The sequence below is a fragment of the Camelus bactrianus genome, chromosome 10 (genome assembly GCF_048773025.1).
Source record: "Camelus bactrianus isolate YW-2024 breed Bactrian camel chromosome 10, ASM4877302v1, whole genome shotgun sequence".
In the NCBI taxonomy this organism is placed as follows: domain Eukaryota; kingdom Metazoa; phylum Chordata; class Mammalia; order Artiodactyla; family Camelidae; genus Camelus; species Camelus bactrianus.
The window spans coordinates 258,853-277,685 of NC_133548.1; the positions used below are offsets into that span (position 1 = coordinate 258,853).

The following is an 18,833-nucleotide window of genomic DNA, read 5'->3' on the forward strand; positions in this document are numbered from 1 at the left end:
CGTTCCCACTCCTCCCTCCCAGGGCCCCCACAGTCCCATCCCACACCGAGGCCCCAGCAGCTGTGCTGGGCCCGGGATGGAGCCCAGGACTCCTGGACCTCGACCGGCGGCAGTGGCCTCTGGGATGAGCCCCAGGGCCGGCGGTATCCGGACCACCAGCGGGGTAGGTCTACCACTGGGCACCCCTCCAAGAGGTGACTCCAACTCAGGCTTCCTCCCCAGGCTTCACCCTGACATTTCTGGGGCCCCTCCCCTCCCCCTCCAATCCCCCCTCCCTGACCTCTGATTCCCACCCCTCAGTCTCCTCCCCAGCACTGACCTTACCACTAGGGTTGCCTCCCGACACCCCCTCCCGCCTGCCTCACCCCTAGGCCACTGTCCTCCAGCCATCATCTCTACCCGGGACCATGTCCCCTGCCTTCAGGGGTCCGGGGCCCGGGGCAAGGGCTTCCCATGGGCGAGAGGGCCACTCAGGGTGGGCTCCATGACTTTCGAGGGGGAACCCAGGAGGTACAAGAGGCCACTTGATCCCCACCCCTCCAGCCCTCCTGAGCTCACCCCTTGCCCCACCCAGTCTGCCAGGGGCTTGTCCTGGATCCATGCCAGGCCTACCCCGGAGGCCTTGCAGTAGGCTGGTCCAGCTGAGGGGGCAAGCCCCACCATGCCTGGGCCTCCCCCCATCTCTGACCCTACGCCCCCCACTCCCCACACTGCTCCAACCCCTCCTCGTCCTGCTCTCTCAGACTCCCAGGCTCTTCCCTGCACATACCAGGTCCTGCGCCCCGAGCCAGTGCGGGAGGGCCCTCTGAGTCAGCCCCCGGGGGCAGTCCTGCCTGCCCCTGCTGAGCTGAGCCCTGACTCAGTGTTGGGAACGGTTTCCCACCCCCACACCCTGGGGGGCAGGAGCACAGGAGGGGCTCCAGAGAGGGCCAAGCCAGTCCTTTGGAGGCCTCTGCAGAGGGGGGCGGTGGGGGGTGGTTTCTGGGGTCTACAGGAGGAGATCTGGAAGGTCACGAGCCTGGGGGTGAGCCTCACACTTCCGGGGTCTCTCGGGCACCAAGGACCTGGACAAGGGCCCCCAGAGCCCCCTTCCACCCTAAAGCTCCACTCAATTCCTTTACCTTCAAGCCTGTCCACTACCACTGACTTGAAGCCGCACCACCCCTGCCCCCACCTGCCCCCGTCTAGGCCTCATTCCAGCCTCACGGTTGGGCCGCCTGGTCCGTGGAGTTACCTGGAGCCCCCAGCTCCTCAGGGAGGGGGAGGCCCACCCTCAGATTTCCAGAGGGGGCAGCCATAGGCTCCCCAGGGGCCTCTCTAGGCCCTTCCCTAACACTCAGGACAGCGGGCTCAGAGGACTTGCTATGGCCTTTGCTTGCTGTGAACAAAGGGCCTGGACCCCTCTGCCCGTCTCCTGGGTCGGGCGAAAGGAGGGGAACATGCAGGGCCTGTTCTTCCGCCCAAATTCCAGCAGGCAGCGGCCCCTCCCTCCCACCTGGCCCAGGTGTCCCCGCCCCTAGCTGAGCTCAGGGCTGGGCGGGTGTCTGTCTCTAGGCCAGCCCTGGGCGAGGCCAGCGGGGAGGGGACTTCAGGGACAGGGCCGCACAGAAGAGACGGCGGAGACAGCCCGGGCTGGAGGCGGCTGCCGGGCCCAGGCCAGGTGGACCCAGCCCCGCGCGCCAGCCGCCATGCAGGACGGTAACTTCCTGCTGTCGGCCCTGCAGCCCGAGGCCGGCGTGTGCTCCCTGGCACTGCCCTCCGACCTGCAGCTGGACCGCCGGGGCGCAGACGGGCCAGAGGCTGAGCGGTTGCGGGTGGCCCGGGTCCAGGAGCAGGTCCGCGCTCGCCTCCTGCAGCTGGGCCAGCAGCCACGGCCCAATGGGGCCGCCGAGCCTGAGGGGGCCGCCGAGGCAGCCAGAGGAGGTAGGCGGATACGGGCAGGGTGGGCAGCGGGCGGTGGCGGCCAGAGTGGCCCCAGCGGGTGTGGTGGTGCGAGGGCCAGAGGCCGTGGTGCAGCCGACTCTGGGCTCAGCTCCCTGACTCACCGAGGCCATGCCTTGAGTCACCGCCCCGCCCCAGCGGGCGTGGGAGAAGCCATAGGTGGGGCCTCCCACCTCCCAGCGGGGTCCCCTGGGTCCTCCCTGCAAGCCTGGTCCGGCCTCACCTGCCCCTTGGCCCTGAGTCCCGGCCCCCAGTTGGGGGACAACCGGCGGCGCAGCACATGGCGCGCCAGCCAGGCCCATCTCTGCCGATAAACACGGAACACACACACGTCCAGGCCCCCATGACACGGGCTCACACACGGCCTCAGAGACACGCAGACACACATCAGTCCCACAGAGACACAAACACACTGAGACACGGACACCCAGGCTATAGTGTTCCTCCACCCTCACCCTGCCCCCAGCCCCCATGGGAATGAGCAGACAGAAAGATGAGGGGTGGGGTCTGGGGCTCCTGGCCCAGAGCCACCCGCCTGTCTGGGCCAGGGTCTCCCCAGGGAATTGCAGTGGAGGGACCTGTTGGAGTGACCCACATAATCTCTGTGAGAGCAGCGGCTGGGGGACTGCCCCTCGTGCCAGGCAGCCCCCCGTGTAGGAATCCCAATCCTCCGGTGCATGCATGCGTGTGCGTGCATGTGTGTGATGAATGTGTGAGTACGTGTGAGTGTGTGTGCGTGCATGAGTGTTGAAGGATCCCACGGATGCAGCGAGTTCTGGGCACTGGCTCTAGAAGGGCCATTTCCTCCCTTCCAGGCTGCAGCAACAGGGATCAATGTTAGGTGGTAAGATGAACCTTCCAGGAAGTCACAGGCCAAGACCTCGGGTCTAAGTTGTTCACAAGATGATTGGAGGGCCCCCACAGTCCTGGCCTCCAGCCTCTGGTCAGAGGAAGGAGGGTCAGCCAGGGTCGTCAGGGCAGCCTGGATTCCTGGGTACCCCCCTCCCTAGGCTTCAGCCTTGCTTATGGCCAAGTTGGGTGCCCAGGGGTCATGAGGTAGAGGAGGGAGCAGGGAGGGGTTAATTACCACCCTGGCTACCCTGCCAATTAGGGAAAAGAGGATTATAATTTGGGGGTGGGGGTAAGGTCCCCAGGCACGGGGCGTGCCCCCCCAGGCTCAGCCTCGCTAGCGTCAAAGGGTTAATAGCCCCTGCCCAGAAGCCTCATTAACCAGGGCGGGTCTGGGGAGCATGCTGGGTTGGGGAGTCCCCCTAGACCGATGTGGGGCAGAGGTTGGGGGAGGGGCCAAGGCCCCTCTTCCCTTCACCCCCACCCTGAGTCCCATCAGCCAGGTCACTGTCCCCTGGCCTTTGGGGAGAGGGGACTCTTCCTCCTCCAGGTGTGGCCCCAGCAGGACTCTGGCAGAGGCTAACCACCCCCAGGAACTCCCTCCAGGTTTAAAGACCCAACCCCGGGCATCGCCCAGGCGATGCCACCCCAGCCTGTTGCCACTGCTCTACCTTGGTTTGACCCTTGCCCAGCTCTTCCAGTGCGCCTGACCAAGCACAGCCCACCCACCTGTCCATTCTGCATCTGACACATACTCGTTCAGTTGTCCCTTCACCAGCTCGCCATCCTCCCAGCTTAGTTATCCCTTCACCTAGCAGTCTGTTCATCCACCCACCCATCCTTCCAATGGTCCAACTCGCCCTCCCCCCATCTCTCCACCCTCCACCCACCCACTCGTCCGTCCACTCACCAGGTAGTCAGGCTGGCGCCAGAGCCCTCAGTCTGTGTGTGGCTGGGGGCGGGTGTGGCTCTGCCAGGTGGGTCAAGGGACTGCCCCTCAGGGCACCAGTCCAGGGAGACTTGTGTCCTCGGTGAGTGTGGCATCACTCTGGGGTGACCACAGCACTGGACGGGCTCACAGGAGGTCAGGGTGGCTTCCTGGGGGAGGCAGCCAGGCACTGTACCCTGGCAGGGCTGAGAGCTAATGTAGGAGTCCCTGGCACACTCCCCAGGCAGCCTCAGGGAGGGAGCAAACACGGCTGGCAGGGTACAATGAGGCAATGGCAGAGACACTGGCACCTGGCCCTGGAGTCCACCCAACCTCCCTGCCAGGCCTCAGGGTCAGAGAGGAGTCAGGAGGCCAGCACTTGGCCATCAGCCCAGCCAGGCTCCGCTGTCCCTGTCCACAGGTGGGTCCCGGGCCGGGTACCACACCCTGCAGGCTGGCTTCAGCTCCCGCTCCCAGGGCCTGAGTGGGGACACCACCTCGGTGAGTGACACCCTTTCCAGCCCAAAGGGTCACATGAGGGGGGTTCTGGGGTAGGCTGAGGGCTTCAGGGTCAGGAGGAGGGGACTGGCGCCAGGAGAGCCGCCGCACCCCTCACTGTCCATCCCTCCCCCCCCCCCCCGCCTACCCGCAGACCTTCCGGCCCATCGCCAAACCTACCTACAGCCCTGCTTCCTGGTCCTCCCGTTCAGCCGTGGACCTGAGCTCCAGTCGGAGGCTGAGCTCTGCCCACAATGGGGGCAGTGCCTTTGGGGCTGCCGGGTACGGGGCTGCCCAGCCTGCTGCACCAATGCCCACCCGGCCCGTGTCCTTCCACGAGCGTGGCAGGGTGGGGAGCCGGGTGGATTATGACACCTTGTCCCTGCGCTCCCTGAGGCTGGGGGCCGGGGGCCCGGATGACCGCTACAGTGTGGTGTCCGAGCAGCTGGAGCCGTCCGCTGCCTCCGCGTACAGGTCCTTTGCCTATGAACGCCATGCCAGCTCCAGCTCTGGCCAGGCTGGGGGTCTGGATTGGCCGGAGCCCACCGAGGGACCACCCAGCCGGACCATCCGTGCCCCCGCCATGCGAACCCTGCAGCGATTCCAGAGCAGCCACCGCAGCCGTGCGGGGCCTGGGGGGCCGCCGGGGGCCGTCCTGGAGCCTGTGACCCGGGCGCCATCCGTGCGCAGCCTCAGCCTCAGCCTGGCTGACTCGGGCCACCTGCCGGACATGCGTGCGCTGGACAGCTACGGTAGCCACCGCACACTGCAGAGGCTCAGCAGCGGGTGAGCTGGGCCTGGCTCTGGGAGGGGCTTCTGCCGTGACCCTAGTCCATCCCTGGGTCAGCCTGACACCTGCCGCCTGTCTCTGCAGCTTTGATGACATTGACCTGCCCTCAGCAGTCAAGTACCTCATGGCTTCAGACCCCAACCTGCAGGTGCTGGGAGCGGCCTACATCCAACACAAGTGCTACAGTGACGCGACGGCCAAGAAGCAGGTGACCACCCTGCTGCCCGTGGCCCCCGGCCTGGGGACACCCTGCATTGGCCCCCCTTCGCTCACTGCCCTCCAGTCCCTGACCACCCCTTGCAGATCCCCAAGCTGACTGGGCAGACCTGGTCCTGCTCAGAGCCTCCTCAGCAGAGGACGGGCAGGAGGGAGTGACTTGTGTATGTCTGCACACACCTGCATGTATCCCCACACACCTGCTTACATCCGCACGTCTGCACGTGCCTGTGTGCACTGGGGTAACGTCCACACATCAGTGTACAAGCGCTATACAAGTGCACATGTTCACAGCATCCGTACACGCCTACATACACTGGCACACGTCTACACACCTGCATCATTTACATAAGCCTGCATGCACGTACACACATCCACCTGCATACACCCGTGCGCGTCCACCCTTGCACGCGTGCTGACACCTGCATGCCTGTGCCTGCAGGCCCGCAGCCTTCAGGCCGTGCCCAGGCTGGTGAAGCTCTTCAACCACGCCAACCAGGAGGTGCAGCGCCATGCCACGGGCGCCATGCGCAACCTCGTGTATGACAGCGCGGACAACAAGCTGGCCCTGGTGGAAGAGAACGGCATCTTCGAGCTGCTGCGCACGCTGCGCGAGCAGGACGACGAGCTGCGCAAGAACGTCACAGGTGGCCCTGGGCCCCACCGCCCGGCCACCCCGCGCCGCCCCGCCTGCCTCTTCCCTGGGTCCCCACCGCTGTTTCTGGGGCTTGTCTCTTTGGAGCTGACCTTGCACCCCAGACCCCAGGCCCCGTGTCCCCAAGTGTCCTCTCTGCTCTGTTGCAGCCCCGTGACCCTGCAGGTCACACTCAGGCTCTCCCCATCGAGGCTCTTGGGTGAGGCTGGAAGTGCCAGGCGGGGCCCAGGGAGAGAGAGGTCAGGAGCCTCCTCCCCACCATCCCTGGAAGAGCCAGAGGGGCTGGTGGGCTGCCCCTGACCACGGACTTGGCCCCCTGCCGCAGGGATCCTGTGGAACTTGTCCTCCAGTGACCACCTGAAGGACCGCCTGGCCCGAGACACGTTGGAACAGCTCACAGACCTGGTGCTGAGCCCCCTCTCGGGGGCTGGGGGACCCCCCCTCATCCAGCAGAACGCCTCAGAGGCCGAGATCTTCTACAACGCCACGGGCTTCCTCAGGTGCGCTGGGCGGGGTGGGGGAGGCCCGAGAAGGGGCCTTTGGGTCTGAGGTCTGAATGACATGGCGGAGGTGGCCGCGGGCTGGGAGATGTGGACAGACAAGCGAGGCAGAGTGCTGATGCAGGAGGGGATCAGGCCATCAGGTGTGTCCCCCAGTCAGATGTCGACAGACTCTGGGTTCACAGGCTGAGGTTTCCTTACATCAGGGACTTGGTCTGACATTTATAACCTCTCTCCGCCCCCGGGCACTTTGAGGAGAGGGTTGGGGATGGGCAGGCAGAGGGGTCAGGGCCGCCGTGTCCCCCCCATCCCAGGACTAGGAGCAGGAGGTGCCTGGGGCAGGGCCCAGCTCAGGGGAAGGAGAGGGTTGGTGCTCAGGATCTCAGCCCTTGGTTTTGGGCCCCTGTGGCTGTTTGGGGGGGGGGGGTCCCTGTGGGAGGTGAGCTCTGCCTGGGGTCCCTGTGGCGGTCTCTGATCTGCCTCCACCCACAGGAACCTCAGCTCAGCCTCCCAGGCCACTCGTCAAAAGATGCGTGAGTGCCACGGGCTGGTGGATGCCCTGGTCACCTATATCAACCACGCCCTGGACGTGGGCAAGTGTGAGGACAAGGTGAGGGTCGGCCAGTGCCTGGGGGCCTGAGGGGCTCCAGCCTGCTCTAACTGCTGCCCGCCCTCTGCAGAGCGTGGAGAATGCTGTGTGCGTGCTGAGGAACCTGTCCTACCGCCTGTATGACGAGATGCCGCCATCTGCCCTGCAGCGGCTGGAGGGCCGGGGCCGCCGGGACGTGGTGGGGGCGCCGCCCGGCGAGGTGGTGGGCTGCTTCACTCCGCAGAGCCGGCGGCTCCGAGAGGTGGGAGTGGGCCTGGGTTGGTGGGAGCAGAGGTGCTGGCCTGCCCGCAGCTGACCCTCTGCCCTCTTCTCCCAGCTGCCCCTCATGGCTGATGCGCTCACCTTTGCCGAGGTGTCTAAGGACCCCAAGGGCCTTGAGTGGCTGTGGAGCCCCCAGATCGTGGGGCTGTACAACCGGCTGCTGCAGCGTTGCGAGCTCAACCGGCACACCACCGAGGCGGCCGCTGGGGCACTGCAGAACATCACTGCGGGCGACCGCAGGGTGAGGGCCCCTGCGGACACCCGGCAGGTGTCCTGGGCACCACAGGGCTGTGCCTGGCCTGACCCACACCTGCCCACGGGTCGGGGATACGAGGGGTGAACAGGAGACAGGAGCCCACTCTCCGGGAGTTTACAGTCTGTAAGGGGAGCCAGAACTTCAGAGCGAGGGAGGAAAGGAGGCAGGAGGCAGTGGAGGGTGCCGACCTCCGGGCAGAGCAGGCGGGACGAGAAGGCAGGGGACTCTGAGGGGCAGCAAGAAGCATGAGGTCAGCATCCCAGACAGGCCCAGGGGCCTGTGAGGATTCAAGGTCTGCGCTGGGCTTAAGGGAGGTGCCAGGGAGGTTGGGGCCTTGAGGGCCGGCACCTGTGCTCACCAGCCCCTTTCTCACCTGCAGTGGGCAGGCGTGCTGAGCCGGCTGGCTCTGGAGCAGGAGCGCATCCTGAACCCGCTGCTGGACCGAGTTCGGACCGCTGACCACCACCAGCTGCGCTCACTGACTGGCCTCATCCGAAACCTGTCTCGGAACGCCAGGAACAAGGATGAGATGTGTGAGTCTGGCTGTCCCGGAGCCAGGGTTTTGCCTCACCCTGCCTGGCTGGGCTCACCCCTGGACTTTGCTGCTGCCCATTGGGCAGCTTCTGGGAAGCCAGAGCCGGTGGACAGACAGGCATGGAAGGTGCCGAGGTGGCTGGGGGGGCGGTAGAGCCTGACCTTCCCACCTCCTGGCAGCCACCAAGGTGGTGAGTCACCTGATCGAGAAGCTGCCTGGCAGCGTGGGTGAGAAGTGCCCTCCGGCTGACGTGCTCGTGAACATCATAGCCGTGCTCAACAACCTGGTGGTGGCCAGTCCAGTCGCCGCCCGGGACCTGCTTTACTTCGATGGACTCCGCAAGCTGGTCTTCCTCAAGAAGATGCGGGACAGGTCAGGGCCCAACCTCACACCCGGCCCAGGGTGCCCCAGCCCACCCCATCTCTGGCCATGCCCGTTGCCCTGCTGACCCCTGCCCCCTGCCCCCAGCCCCGACAGTGAGAAGTCCTCGAGGGCGGCCTCCAGCCTCCTGGCCAACCTGTGGCAGTACAGCAAGCTCCACCGAGACTTCCGGGCGGTATGTCCGCAGTCCAGGATGGGCAGGCCCCAAGCGCAGGGTGGGGGCCGGGGACGGCGGGGAGGGACGCGGAAGCCCGTGTGGCACCGGAGACCGGGGAGACCAGGGTTCTGCTTCCAGCACACTGGGGCGGACGGGTGCAGGGCAGCACATCCTGACCCTGGGTTCCCTCTCCACTGCAGAAGGGCTACCGAAAGGAGGACTTCCTGGGCCCGTAGGCAAGGCCTTCCTTGGAGAAGGAGGACGGAACGTGACCCGGCCTCCGAGGGACGGGCTCAGCTCAGGGCTGCTCGCCAGCCAGCTTGAGAAGGTTGATGATGGCCCAGGGGCCTCTCAACGGAGCCCCATCCATGTGCGACTTGAAGGCATGGGCCATGGGGGAGGGGACAGGGGCTTGTGGCTAGGGACTTGGCTTCTGCAGGGCAGGGAGTGGGGCAGGGCTTGAGGCTGATCTGATGCGTGGGGTCGTGGCCAGGTGACTGGCAGAGGTGGGGCTGGCTGTGGCCCAGGAGGGCCTTGGGACAACCAGCGCTGGGAATAAAAGTGGCCGTGAACACAGCAGCCACAGCCCTGCGTGCTTCTTGGGCTGGCCAGACCTGGGGGTTGGATCCAAGGATTCAGCAGTGTCCTCCAGCACAACCATGCCCACCCCTGAGGACACCCGCCCTGAGCCCACACACAGGCGTCTCCGTGTCAGGAGACCCAGGACAGGGAGGAGGGCGTGTCCAGCAGTGGGAGGCCAAAGAGTGGAGGAGACGGGGCAGCAGCAGTGGCAGCCTCAGCCCAAGTGAAGCACTGGTGCAGCAGAGCTGGGGACCTCGCGAGCAGAGCAATGACCGCTCCTGGGACAACTGGAACTGCTGCTGGCTTTGGTGCTGCCCTGCTGGGCTGGGCTCATGTGGCACATGCACCCAACACCTCTCTGCCCTGCCTCACTGGGCCTGGGGGTGCCCCGACAGGACTCATGCTGTCTGTCTGAGGCTTGGGGTCCAGTAGGTGCTGGGCCCCCTCCCCATCTCACCAAGTTAGGCCATTTGGTTGTGAACCTCCCACTGATATTTTTACAACCAAAGGCTTCTTCTGCAAAGTTTAGAATCTGAAGTCTCTAGGGGCCTGCCCCCCCAGGGTCTGTCTGGAGGGGAGTGAGACTGGAGATATCACTCCCCCAAGCAGGGAAACCTGAGGAAGCCACTGCAAAAGATGTGTCTGGCTGGGTCAGGGTAGAGGAGGACGGGGAGAGAGTGGGTTTGTGTGGTTGGCCAGATTTGGTGACCGAGTGGCCATGTGGTGAGAAAAGGGAGGGGTCCAGGGCCCTGGAGGGCCTGAGACAGAAGTGAGGGGTGCTCTGCCCAAGACACTGGACGCCTGCTTCCTGCCCCAGGAGAGGAGAGACCAAGACCCGGGTAAGATTCAAAAGGACTTTATTTGTGGCACAAGACTGGAGTCACTCCCTTTCCCCGAGGTCCCAGGGCCACAGGTAGATGGGGCTCGTGGTCCTGCTAAACTAGGGGAAAAAGCCACCCTGCCCTGCCCCTAGCTGTCCCTGGTGGTCCTGCTGCTCCAGCCCGGACTACACGTCTTCCTCTGACACCAGACAGTAGAAGTCCGTGCGGGCACTGTAGTTTCTGGAGCCGAGATCCGAGATATCCACCTCACTGCCGCGGCCTTCTCCAAGTGAGACCCCACTTGCGTGCGGTGGAGCTGATGGCTCCCCAAAGACAGGTCCTCGTACACCTGGGGAGGGGGTACCGCCAGGCCTGAGGCTGGGCTGCTCACAGCCTGCCTCCTGCCAGTCACTCCCTGCTGCCCCTCCTGCATGGTAGCATTTGAGGTCCCAGAAGTTCCCAGGCAGGCCCTGGGCTCAACCTCCTCCATGGAAAGAGGCAGCCAGAGGTGCTCGGCTGCAGGGGGCAGTCCCCACCTCATGGACACCTTTCCCAGCTCCTCCACCTTATGCAGTCCTCCTCCAACCAAGGCTGAGCTTCCCAGGGTCAGGGGTGGGCATACCCAGGTCCCCCTCGGGGTCAGGGTCCAGCTCTGGGTCCAGGCTCCGACCTTCCGGGACCCGGCTTCCCACAATCAGCATGGGGTCTTTGTCATCCTGCAGCCGGGTCTGGGGGTCTCCCTCCATCGCTCTGTACTGCACCTTCCGCGGCAGTGCCAGCTGTAGCTCTTTCCAAAAATCGGAGGAAGGCATCTGGCGGCCAGGGTGGGGCAATCAGCGTGTGTAAACACAGCGTGTATAAACACATGGGGGTTCCCAACGCTGGAAGCCCCTGGCCTCCTTAGCCCCAGAGTACACCTCGCAGCGCGCATTCACCTGGCTCCAGGGACCTTCAAGCAGGGTCCCTCCTCTGGGCACCTGGCCACAGAACCCCCGCCCATGGGGTTCCATCCACAACCCCCCTCCCCGCCTCTCCGCACCACGGAGCCGGGCCTCCAGAGCAGCAGGGTCACCAGATGGCGGTGCTGGCGCAGCAGGCGAAGCGCGGGGTGCGCCGGGTCTCGCCGCTGGCCCTCGAAGGTGATGAAGATGGGTTTACGCGTGAGCTCCAGCAGTCGGCACAGGCCCTCCCTGCGGGGGAGGGACGTCAGGGGGGGCGCGGCTGGGGCCCACCCAACCCCGCGCGGGACCCACCGGAAGCTGTGGCTGCACCAGGCCCGGCCCAGGAAGGCGTCCGACAGCACCACGACGAGGCGCCGGCAGCGGCTCAGGTTCACCAGGAGGTCGGCGGACGGCTCTGCGGGAACAGGAGCGTAGGCAGGCGCTGGGCGGGGCCCTAGACGGGGCGAGGCCCGGGCCTGGGGTGGGGGCGGGGCGCCTCGGTACCCGCGCGCGGCAGGAGGTCGCGATCATCCAGGAAGAGCTTGTAACCCCGACGCCGCTCCAGCTGCGGCTTCAGGATGAAGTTCACGAACTTCCGGTCCTCGGGGCTGTCGCTGTAGGAGATGTAGGCGTCGTAGAGCTTCCCATCTGCGGGCGGCGGCGGGTCAGCGCGGCCGCTTTCCAGGCCTGGGCCCGCCACCCTCGGGGTCCCCTAATCCTCTCCCAGTGTGCAGCAAGGGCCAGGTCTGCGCCCCAGACGCAGATCCAGCAGATTCCCCGGCCCCAGTCGTGCCTAGACCCCTCCCTCACACGGGATTCCAAGTGGAGCCCAGGAACCGGGATACCGTGTCCCCCTTCCGCCAGCCCTGTGCCTTCCTGGGCTGCATGGAGACACCCGTTTCCTGGACTCCGTGCTCGCCAGAGCCCTCCAGGGATGGATGCCCCCTTGACCCCACCTCCAGAGCTGCTCACGTTTGTTGGGGGCAACCCCCCCCAACCCAGACCTGAGCCCAGGGAGGCCCCGTGGCTGACTCCTCATCCCCGTCCATCTGGGACCCACGCACCGTTCATCTCCACCTCCCCGTACGTGTCTTGGTACCAGAGCAATACATTGAGTCGACACTTCACATACAGCAGAGCTGTCAGGAGCAGGACCAGCAGGACTAGGAGTGAAGCCAGCACCGCAGCCACATGTCCAGCTGGGCCTGGGGACAGAGCTACAGCCTGAGCCTCTGACCACCCCAGCACCCTCCAGGCCTAAAGGCTTCCCAGGCCTCCCTCCTACCCTCTACCCCAGTGAACCCCCCTCACCAGCTCTCCAAAGAGTAAAGGAGGAGGAGCTGACGTTCTGGATGGAGCAGGTGAAGGTCCCAAAGTCCTCCGCACTGGTCAGGTTGACCCCCAGGACACTGGACACAAGCACCTCTGACAAGTTGGCCTTGACCCTGGGGAAACCAGGCCCCACCCCCTCACCTGGGGCCCGAGAGCATCACTGGATGCCCCTTAGCCCCATCTGTCTGGGACTCATCCAAAGAGGCTGCAAATTTGGGCCTCCTAGGCAGTCCTTGGGCCATAAGCTAAGAGAAATGGCCAGAATCAAGGGGGTGTGGATCTGTTTGGAGATAGTTACCCTAATCCTGCATATGGGTCCTGGGGGTCCTCTGACCCCTGCTGGCACTCATGGCCCTGAGTGGACCACAAGGTGTCTAAGGGGCCATCTATTCCTGCAGTCACTGATGGTTAGTCTGCATCCAGAGTGGCAGTCTGCTCGTGTCACATCTGGGCAGTCACTCCCCAGCCCGTGTCCAGGTAGTTGTAGACCAGGGTGTAGGTCAGAGAGGCCACAGGCCATGGGTGTATCCAGCGTGGTTACCTGACCCTGGACACCCTCCTCTCTTACCAGGAGTCCTCATGGAGGGCATGGTGTCTTCCACTGCCCAGCAGCAGCCCATCTTTCAGCCACTGGACTGAGGGCAGGGGGCAGTGGGGCCCAGAGACCACCGAGGCGGTGCAGTTCAGAGTGACCGCACTGCCTAGGGCAGACCCCAGCGCCTGGTGTCCAGATGGGGAGAGGAAGTCAGGGGCCCTGTTGCAGACTCCTGCAGAGAGAGGAACCTGTGCATTAGCCATGCTTGCAGTGCCAGGCTCCCATGGTCCACAGATGGTCTGTGGTCCGGGAAAAAACCAAGCTGGCTAGTGGCACGTGTTGCATGGTGGCCACACCATGTCCATCCACGAGTCCTGTGGGGGACAGGGCCTGGCATTTGGCATACCTTCTTCCCCCAGCAGCAGCTGGTTCTTGTGTGTTCTGCCTGCCCTGGCTCCGAGGGGATGTTAGCTGGAGGGCATTTCCGGAGTCAGAGCTGAGCTGACCCAACCCCACCCCAGCCCAGCAGGGCCCACCTAACTGCTCATCCACCCAGGGCATAAGCCTGGCCCCCACATTTCCCATGTGCACCTGTTGCCCATTGCTGTGAGGCCCAGGCCCTGGCCTTTCTGCTGGGGGAGCTACAGTGAGTGTGGACACTGGTGGTTTAGGGGATTCAGGGGTTGGGCATGCCAGCACGTGTCACCTGGTGTGGGAGTCTGGGGTTCCAGGACCCTCTACTCCAGGCCACAAGCAAGCCTTCTCACCTCCTGGAGATCCAAACTTTCTCATCTTTAGAATGGGGGGATGAGCCCCAGGGGGAGGTCAGAGAAGACTGTCATCGTCTTGGTAGTGTGGTCTCCCACCCATCCCACCCCCAACAGCCCCTACCAGTGCCCGCTCCCAGTATCCCTGGGCTTTACCCCACTAGCCTGGTCTAGAGGCCTTGGGCAGGAGAGGGTTCAAGGCCCATCCTAACGGTGGGGTCAGGACCCTGGGCCATGAGGGTGGGGTGAACAGAGGCCTTTGTACCCCTGGCTTGAGGCCAAGCAGAGAGCCGGGCAACATTGCAGGAGTCAGCCTGAGGGGCAGGAGGTAGGAGTGGAGCCCGAGCCGATCCCTCTCTGACCCATCTACCTGCCATGGTCTGGCCGGGGCCTCCTCGGGGCAGGCTGGGTACTGGGGCCACCCACGGCTCCACGGGGCTCCTTGGCCGAGCAGACTGGTCCCCCAAGGGCTGGGCAAAACTCACTCTCTGTCCTTGTATCAGGTCAGTCAGGGCTCCAGGACGGGTCGGAGGCTGCCGCCATCCCCAGGGAGCAAGTTAAATGAGAACAGGGTCAGTTAACGTGTAACTTTGGCTGCAGAAACACTGCCTCTGCACCAGCTGCCTAATGGAAGCCGGCAGAGCGTCAGGCACCCGCACAGCACCCGGTCCCTTACACGTGGCGGGAGTGGCGCCACCTTGCACAGCCCAGGGGGTTGGTCGGGGCCCTCGGGCTGAACTTCTGCTCCAGGGCCACCATGACGGCCCAGGGTGGGGCAGTGTCCCCAGCACCCCTCATGAGCCTGGGAGTTGGCCTCTTCCCACGTCCCCTGGGACGGGGCCGCCGCACTTAGCTGCCCTGAGGCTGCCAGACTGAGCCACGCTCCCAGCTGGGGCTTTGTTCTGGGCTCAGTCCTGGGTGCGACATGCCCTCGGGAACGCGGCACCTGAGGCTGAGGCTGAGCTGGGCCGAGGCGTCAAGGCAGGAGAGTCAAGTGGGGCCAGGCTGGGCCTGACAGGGCATCCCTCTTTCTGGGTCCTGTGCCGGCGCCCCCACCTGTTTGTCATCTTCAAACCCAGAGACCTTTGTCCACACTGTCTAGTTCTCCAAGGGAAGTCCCCACCCACTCATAGGTGACCCTTCTCCCCTCCGTGGGCTCTGGGGCCACTTCCAGCCAGTCAGCAGCCTCTTGGCACAAAAATCTCTACAGTGAGCTGGGCTGAAAGGCCGGGGCATGAAGCCCCAGCGCAGGGGCCTTCGCGACAGCCTCCTTGGCAGCTGGGCCCCGGCTACCTCTTCCTTGTCACCGAGGTCCACCCTGTTAATCCAGTGGGTATCCATCCACTCCACTCCCTCCCTCCCTGCCAAGTGGACACACTGGGGCCCAGCTCCTTCAACACTCCCTCCCTCCCCACCAGTAGGACCCCTGAGACTTTGCAGGGATGAGTCTCAGCCTGCCTCCCACTCCTGCACGGATGACCCCCTGTGGACCTGGCCCAGCTTCTGCCCCTGGTTTGGAGGGGCTGGAATTTCCTCACTAATTAGTGGAGTGTCAGGCTTGATCCCTTGGGGGCTAGTGCAGAAAGTCCTTCCAGAAGCCCTTTGGAGTGAAGGGCAGGCCTGGGAAGGTCCTTGAAGCAGGAGAACCAGCCACTGAGGGACTGTGGAAGACTGGGCAGCTCACACCCCCTCTCCCAAAAGGAACTTCCTGCAACCCAGCAGGTCCTAGGGCAACTCCTGCAGTGCCTCCTTGGCCTCCCCAAGCTCAGAAGACCTCCCACCCCTGGAAATGCAATCTCAGATCCTCCTGGAAGTTAAGACCAAACTGCATGGCCAGGAGACAGGTGTTCCCCTGCATACCCCTCCCTGTACAGTCTGCCCTGTATACCTCTCCCCTCCACACCTTCCCCTGCAGTCTCCCTTGCACACCCCACACACACCCTGACCTGCACAACCCCCTGCAGCTTCTGTGCTGCACACTCTCCCTGCCATTTCCCCTGCAACAGCCCCTCTGTACAGTCGGCGCCATACACCCACCCCCTGCACCCCACACAGGCCTACAGTAAGCTCCTGGCCCCTGTGTACACGTGCACACGCCCCACACTCACACACACTGGTGGTCTACACACCTGGCACACACAGCACACACTTGCCACAGCTCCCACAGGGCACACAGCCACGAGCATCTGTACACACCTCACACCACACTCACTGCACCTCACACACCCCTCAGCCTCCCATCACCCCTCACTCTCACTGGTGCACGCACATGATGCACACATGTGCCACATGCTTTGCGGGCCTCTCCTTAGCCAGGCCTGATTTTGAGGACAGGCCTCAGGCCAGGAAAGGCACCCAAGGACAAGGACACTGGCTCACGCCGAGAAGCAAGGCCACTGTGGGAGGGCACGAAGTCACCTGGTTCCAGCTCTTTCCTCCTGAGTCGGGGAGGTCGGTCACTGAGGGCACTGACTTGTGCTTTGGAGCAAACTCTTTGCTCAGCTGGGCCCCCGGCCCAGTCCAAAGCACCACGGCTGCCCCGGACGCATTGCCAAGCACGGTGAGGACCTGGCTTTTGTTTGTGTGTTTTATTCAGAACTTTCCCCGTAGCTTCCTGGCTTCGCAGTCACATCCTCTCCTAAACCCAAACCCCACCCAAGCACCCACCCTCCTCTGAGGCGGGCTGGCGGGCAGTTGGTGGTTCTCCCCGTTGGCCCCGCCTGCCCCGCTCTTCCTGTAACTCTGAGTCAAGCGGCTCCTTCCTCTGGGGCCCACCCCAGTCCATCCAGGCACCGTCCTTCCGCAGGCCAGACCTGGAAGGTGGGCAGAGGCTGCACCAGTACTCGGGCCCAGGGTGATATGTCAGGGTCCTGGCAGGCAAACCCTCCCCCCATCAGGGCCGTCCTGCACACACACAAGGAGCTGGGCAGTATGGCCTGCTTTCTGGACACCCCTACGATTCCAACACCCAGGAGAGGGCGGAGTCTCCACGTAGCTCCTGGGCCCAAGTGAGCAACCCTAAGTACCCCTGACCTCTGACCTGTGGGGGTGATGGGGCTTCTGTGGAAACTCTCACCAGCAATGGGGCCTTGGGCTGGGTTCTTTGGCTCCCTCCCTGTCCACCTCCCAGGTGTAGCCCCCAAACAGTGAGCAGCTACAAGGGGGCTGGGGTATCACATGGACCTTAGTTTCAGGCGGGGAAGGGAGAGAAGTGCCGCCTTCCCTAGACAAGGAAGCAAACAGGAGGCCTCAGCAGAGGCGCCCAGCTCTGAGCCCAGTGTGGGGGGATGGGCAGCCAGCATCCCCTGTTGCCACCACCGATTCCCGCGCCCCGACACCAGACTGATGAAGGACTCAGGGCCCAGCGACAGGTAGCTGGTATCGCTGCCCGCAGAAATCAGGCAAGAGTCCCCTCCAGCCCCTGTCCCTGCCCCCACCCACACAGGGCAGGGCCTTCCAGGGGCGCATCCTCAGGGCAGCACCTGCTTCCCCACATCCTTAATCTGACCCCGCCCAAGCCCCCCTGCTCAAAGCCCTGGTGGCCTTCAAGACTCTTAGGTGACAGCGCATCTTGGGCTCAGGGTCTCGCAGAACTGGAGGAAGGCCTGACTGCACCTCTTCCCCACTGATCCTCAGCTTCCTGGACGCCTGTTGGAGCTGGTAGGAGCCCGTCCTGCAAGCTGCCCTGGGGGCGCTGAGGCCGAGTAGGCAGCACAAGCACCTGACGGACAGGTTACTGGCCGCCAGCAGTCAGTGACCTGCCCAGGAGCACCCAGGCAGGAAGCAAAGAGCTCTCGTGTCCCCAACCAGTCTTGCTGCCCCTCAGAGGTCCTGGCAGACGGCCTGCTGCTCTGGATGCCCGTCTGTACCGGCATCTCACAGCCATAGCTGCACGCCCCGCTAGCCGGTAACCGCCACGCGTACCCTCCCTCGTCCCCCAGGCCCACTCCCCAAAGAGAGCATAACCTCCACGTTGCCTCAGGCGCTCTCCAGAACAGCCCTTCCGCGTCCGAGCCCGCCCCCTGCACCGCCCACCACACTCTGTCCCGCGCCGTGCGGTTCCTAGAAAGCCCCGACCCTTCCCACCCTCCGGCCTCGCGCTGGAGCTCCAGTGCCTCCGCCAGCCCCCGCCCAGCGCCGCTCCCTTTCCCCGCCCTGCCGTATGGTCTGCTGCTCCGCACCCCACAGTCTCTGAGAGACTCCCCCTCTTTGGGGGCGGGCAGCCCCTCTGCGCCTTGTGCGTGCCGCATCTCCTGAAGGGAAGAACGTGCACAAACGCCTGGGCCCCACAAGCCGAGAGGCGCCCACGACACCCGGGTCTCCCTCGCCGCACAGCCCGCACCTGCCCTCCGCCTTCCCGGAGGGGTGGACAGGCCTTAGCATCGCCCACCCTCCAGGTGCGGTGAGCGGGCGGGGCGGGCCGCGCGCGGTTGGGGGGCGCGGACGGCCCGCAGGTCGGGGGCGCGCGCAGGCGGCGAGGGCGCGCACGGAAGGCAGAGAGGCGCGCGGACGGCGGTAGCTCCGCCCGGAGGCCGGCGCGCAGCGGCTCCAGCCGGCTTCACTGTCAGCCCCCGGCGCCCTGGGAGGCCTCAGACCTGGGCGCCGACCTTGGGGCGGAGGTGGGCGTCCCCTCGCGCCTCGGCGCTCTCTTCCCTCTCATGGGCGAGGGCCGCGAGGAAGCCACGGCTCACGTCAGGCGGAGCGGGAAAGAGCGGCGCTTGCCCCCACGAGGCTCAAGGGACCGGGACGCGGGCGAGCTCGGGCTTCCGGGCGACGTGGGCAACGAGCCCGGCTCCGGCGCACTTCCTGCGGAACCGCATCCACCGCGGCCCAGAGGCTCCCCGGGGCGAGAGGCACCCTGGCCCCCAGGCTTCAGGCCCGGTCCTGGCTCCCGGAAGCCGGAGACCTCCACTCACCTCCGTGGGTAGGAGCCACGATTGCCACACCTGCTGCCAAGACCCGTGGCCCGCGCGGCCGCGGGGGTGGAGCGGCTCACCTGGGCCAGGCGGCGGCGACAGGCCCAGCGGCAGCTGCAGGTGCGGCCCCGCCCAGCAGCCAGGGCCGAGGGCGGGCCGAATGTCCCGCTTTGCGCCCAAGGCTGGTGCTTTGGACTGTCCCGCGCTCAGTCCTCAGCAGCCGCCGCCGCCGCGCCGGGGGAGGGGGGGGGGGCAGAGGCCAAACCGGCCCAACTAGCCCGGAGGGTCTCGGTGCCCCGGAGACTTCTCGGAAATCCCACCGTCCCCAGGATCACTTTGTGTGGTTCTGCCCCTCCCCCCAA

At 65.1% G+C, this 18,833-nt stretch overlaps 2 protein-coding genes across 15 annotated transcripts; one reads left to right on the forward strand and one right to left on the reverse strand.

The window, feature by feature from the left end:
• Nucleotides 1–7: 7 nt before the first annotated feature.
• On the forward strand, nt 8–9,153 carry PKP3 (plakophilin 3). 2 transcript variants are annotated; one of them, XM_074371247.1, is made up of 15 exons: nt 8–163; nt 1,725–1,923; nt 4,140–4,219; nt 4,371–4,498; nt 4,691–5,002; nt 5,091–5,214; nt 5,665–5,869; nt 6,203–6,377; nt 6,870–6,987; nt 7,058–7,228; nt 7,304–7,489; nt 7,884–8,037; nt 8,219–8,411; nt 8,508–8,595; nt 8,778–9,153. In XM_074371247.1, exons 1-15 carry the CDS (start codon nt 77–79, stop codon nt 8,811–8,813), a joined length of 2,256 nt encoding a protein of 751 aa, XP_074227348.1. In that variant the 5' UTR covers nt 8–76; the 3' UTR covers nt 8,814–9,153. The 2 variants fall into 2 exon arrangements, with proteins under 2 accessions (XP_074227348.1, XP_074227347.1); XM_074371246.1 differs by having other exon boundaries at nt 4,371–5,002.
• Nucleotides 9,154–9,999: 846 nt separating this feature from the next.
• SIGIRR (single Ig and TIR domain containing) lies at nt 10,000–18,677 on the reverse strand. Of its 13 annotated transcripts, none has more exons than XM_074371263.1 (9): nt 18,472–18,663; nt 13,926–14,088; nt 12,822–13,259; nt 12,233–12,366; nt 11,986–12,126; nt 11,426–11,569; nt 11,020–11,336; nt 10,603–10,792; nt 10,000–10,329 (listed from the first exon to the last, which is right to left on the reverse strand). In XM_074371263.1, the coding sequence occupies exons 3-9, from the start codon at nt 13,049–13,051 to the stop codon at nt 10,166–10,168; spliced, it is 1,320 nt and encodes a 439-aa protein (XP_074227364.1). In that variant the 5' UTR covers nt 13,052–13,259; nt 13,926–14,088; nt 18,472–18,663; the 3' UTR covers nt 10,000–10,165. The 13 variants fall into 13 exon arrangements, with proteins under 13 accessions (XP_074227364.1, XP_074227369.1, XP_074227368.1 ...); XM_074371268.1 differs by lacking the exon at nt 12,233–12,366 and having other exon boundaries at nt 12,822–13,020; nt 13,195–13,259; nt 18,472–18,652; XM_074371267.1 differs by having other exon boundaries at nt 11,020–11,170; nt 11,234–11,336; nt 12,822–14,088; nt 18,472–18,650.
• Nucleotides 18,678–18,833: the final 156 nt, after the last annotated feature.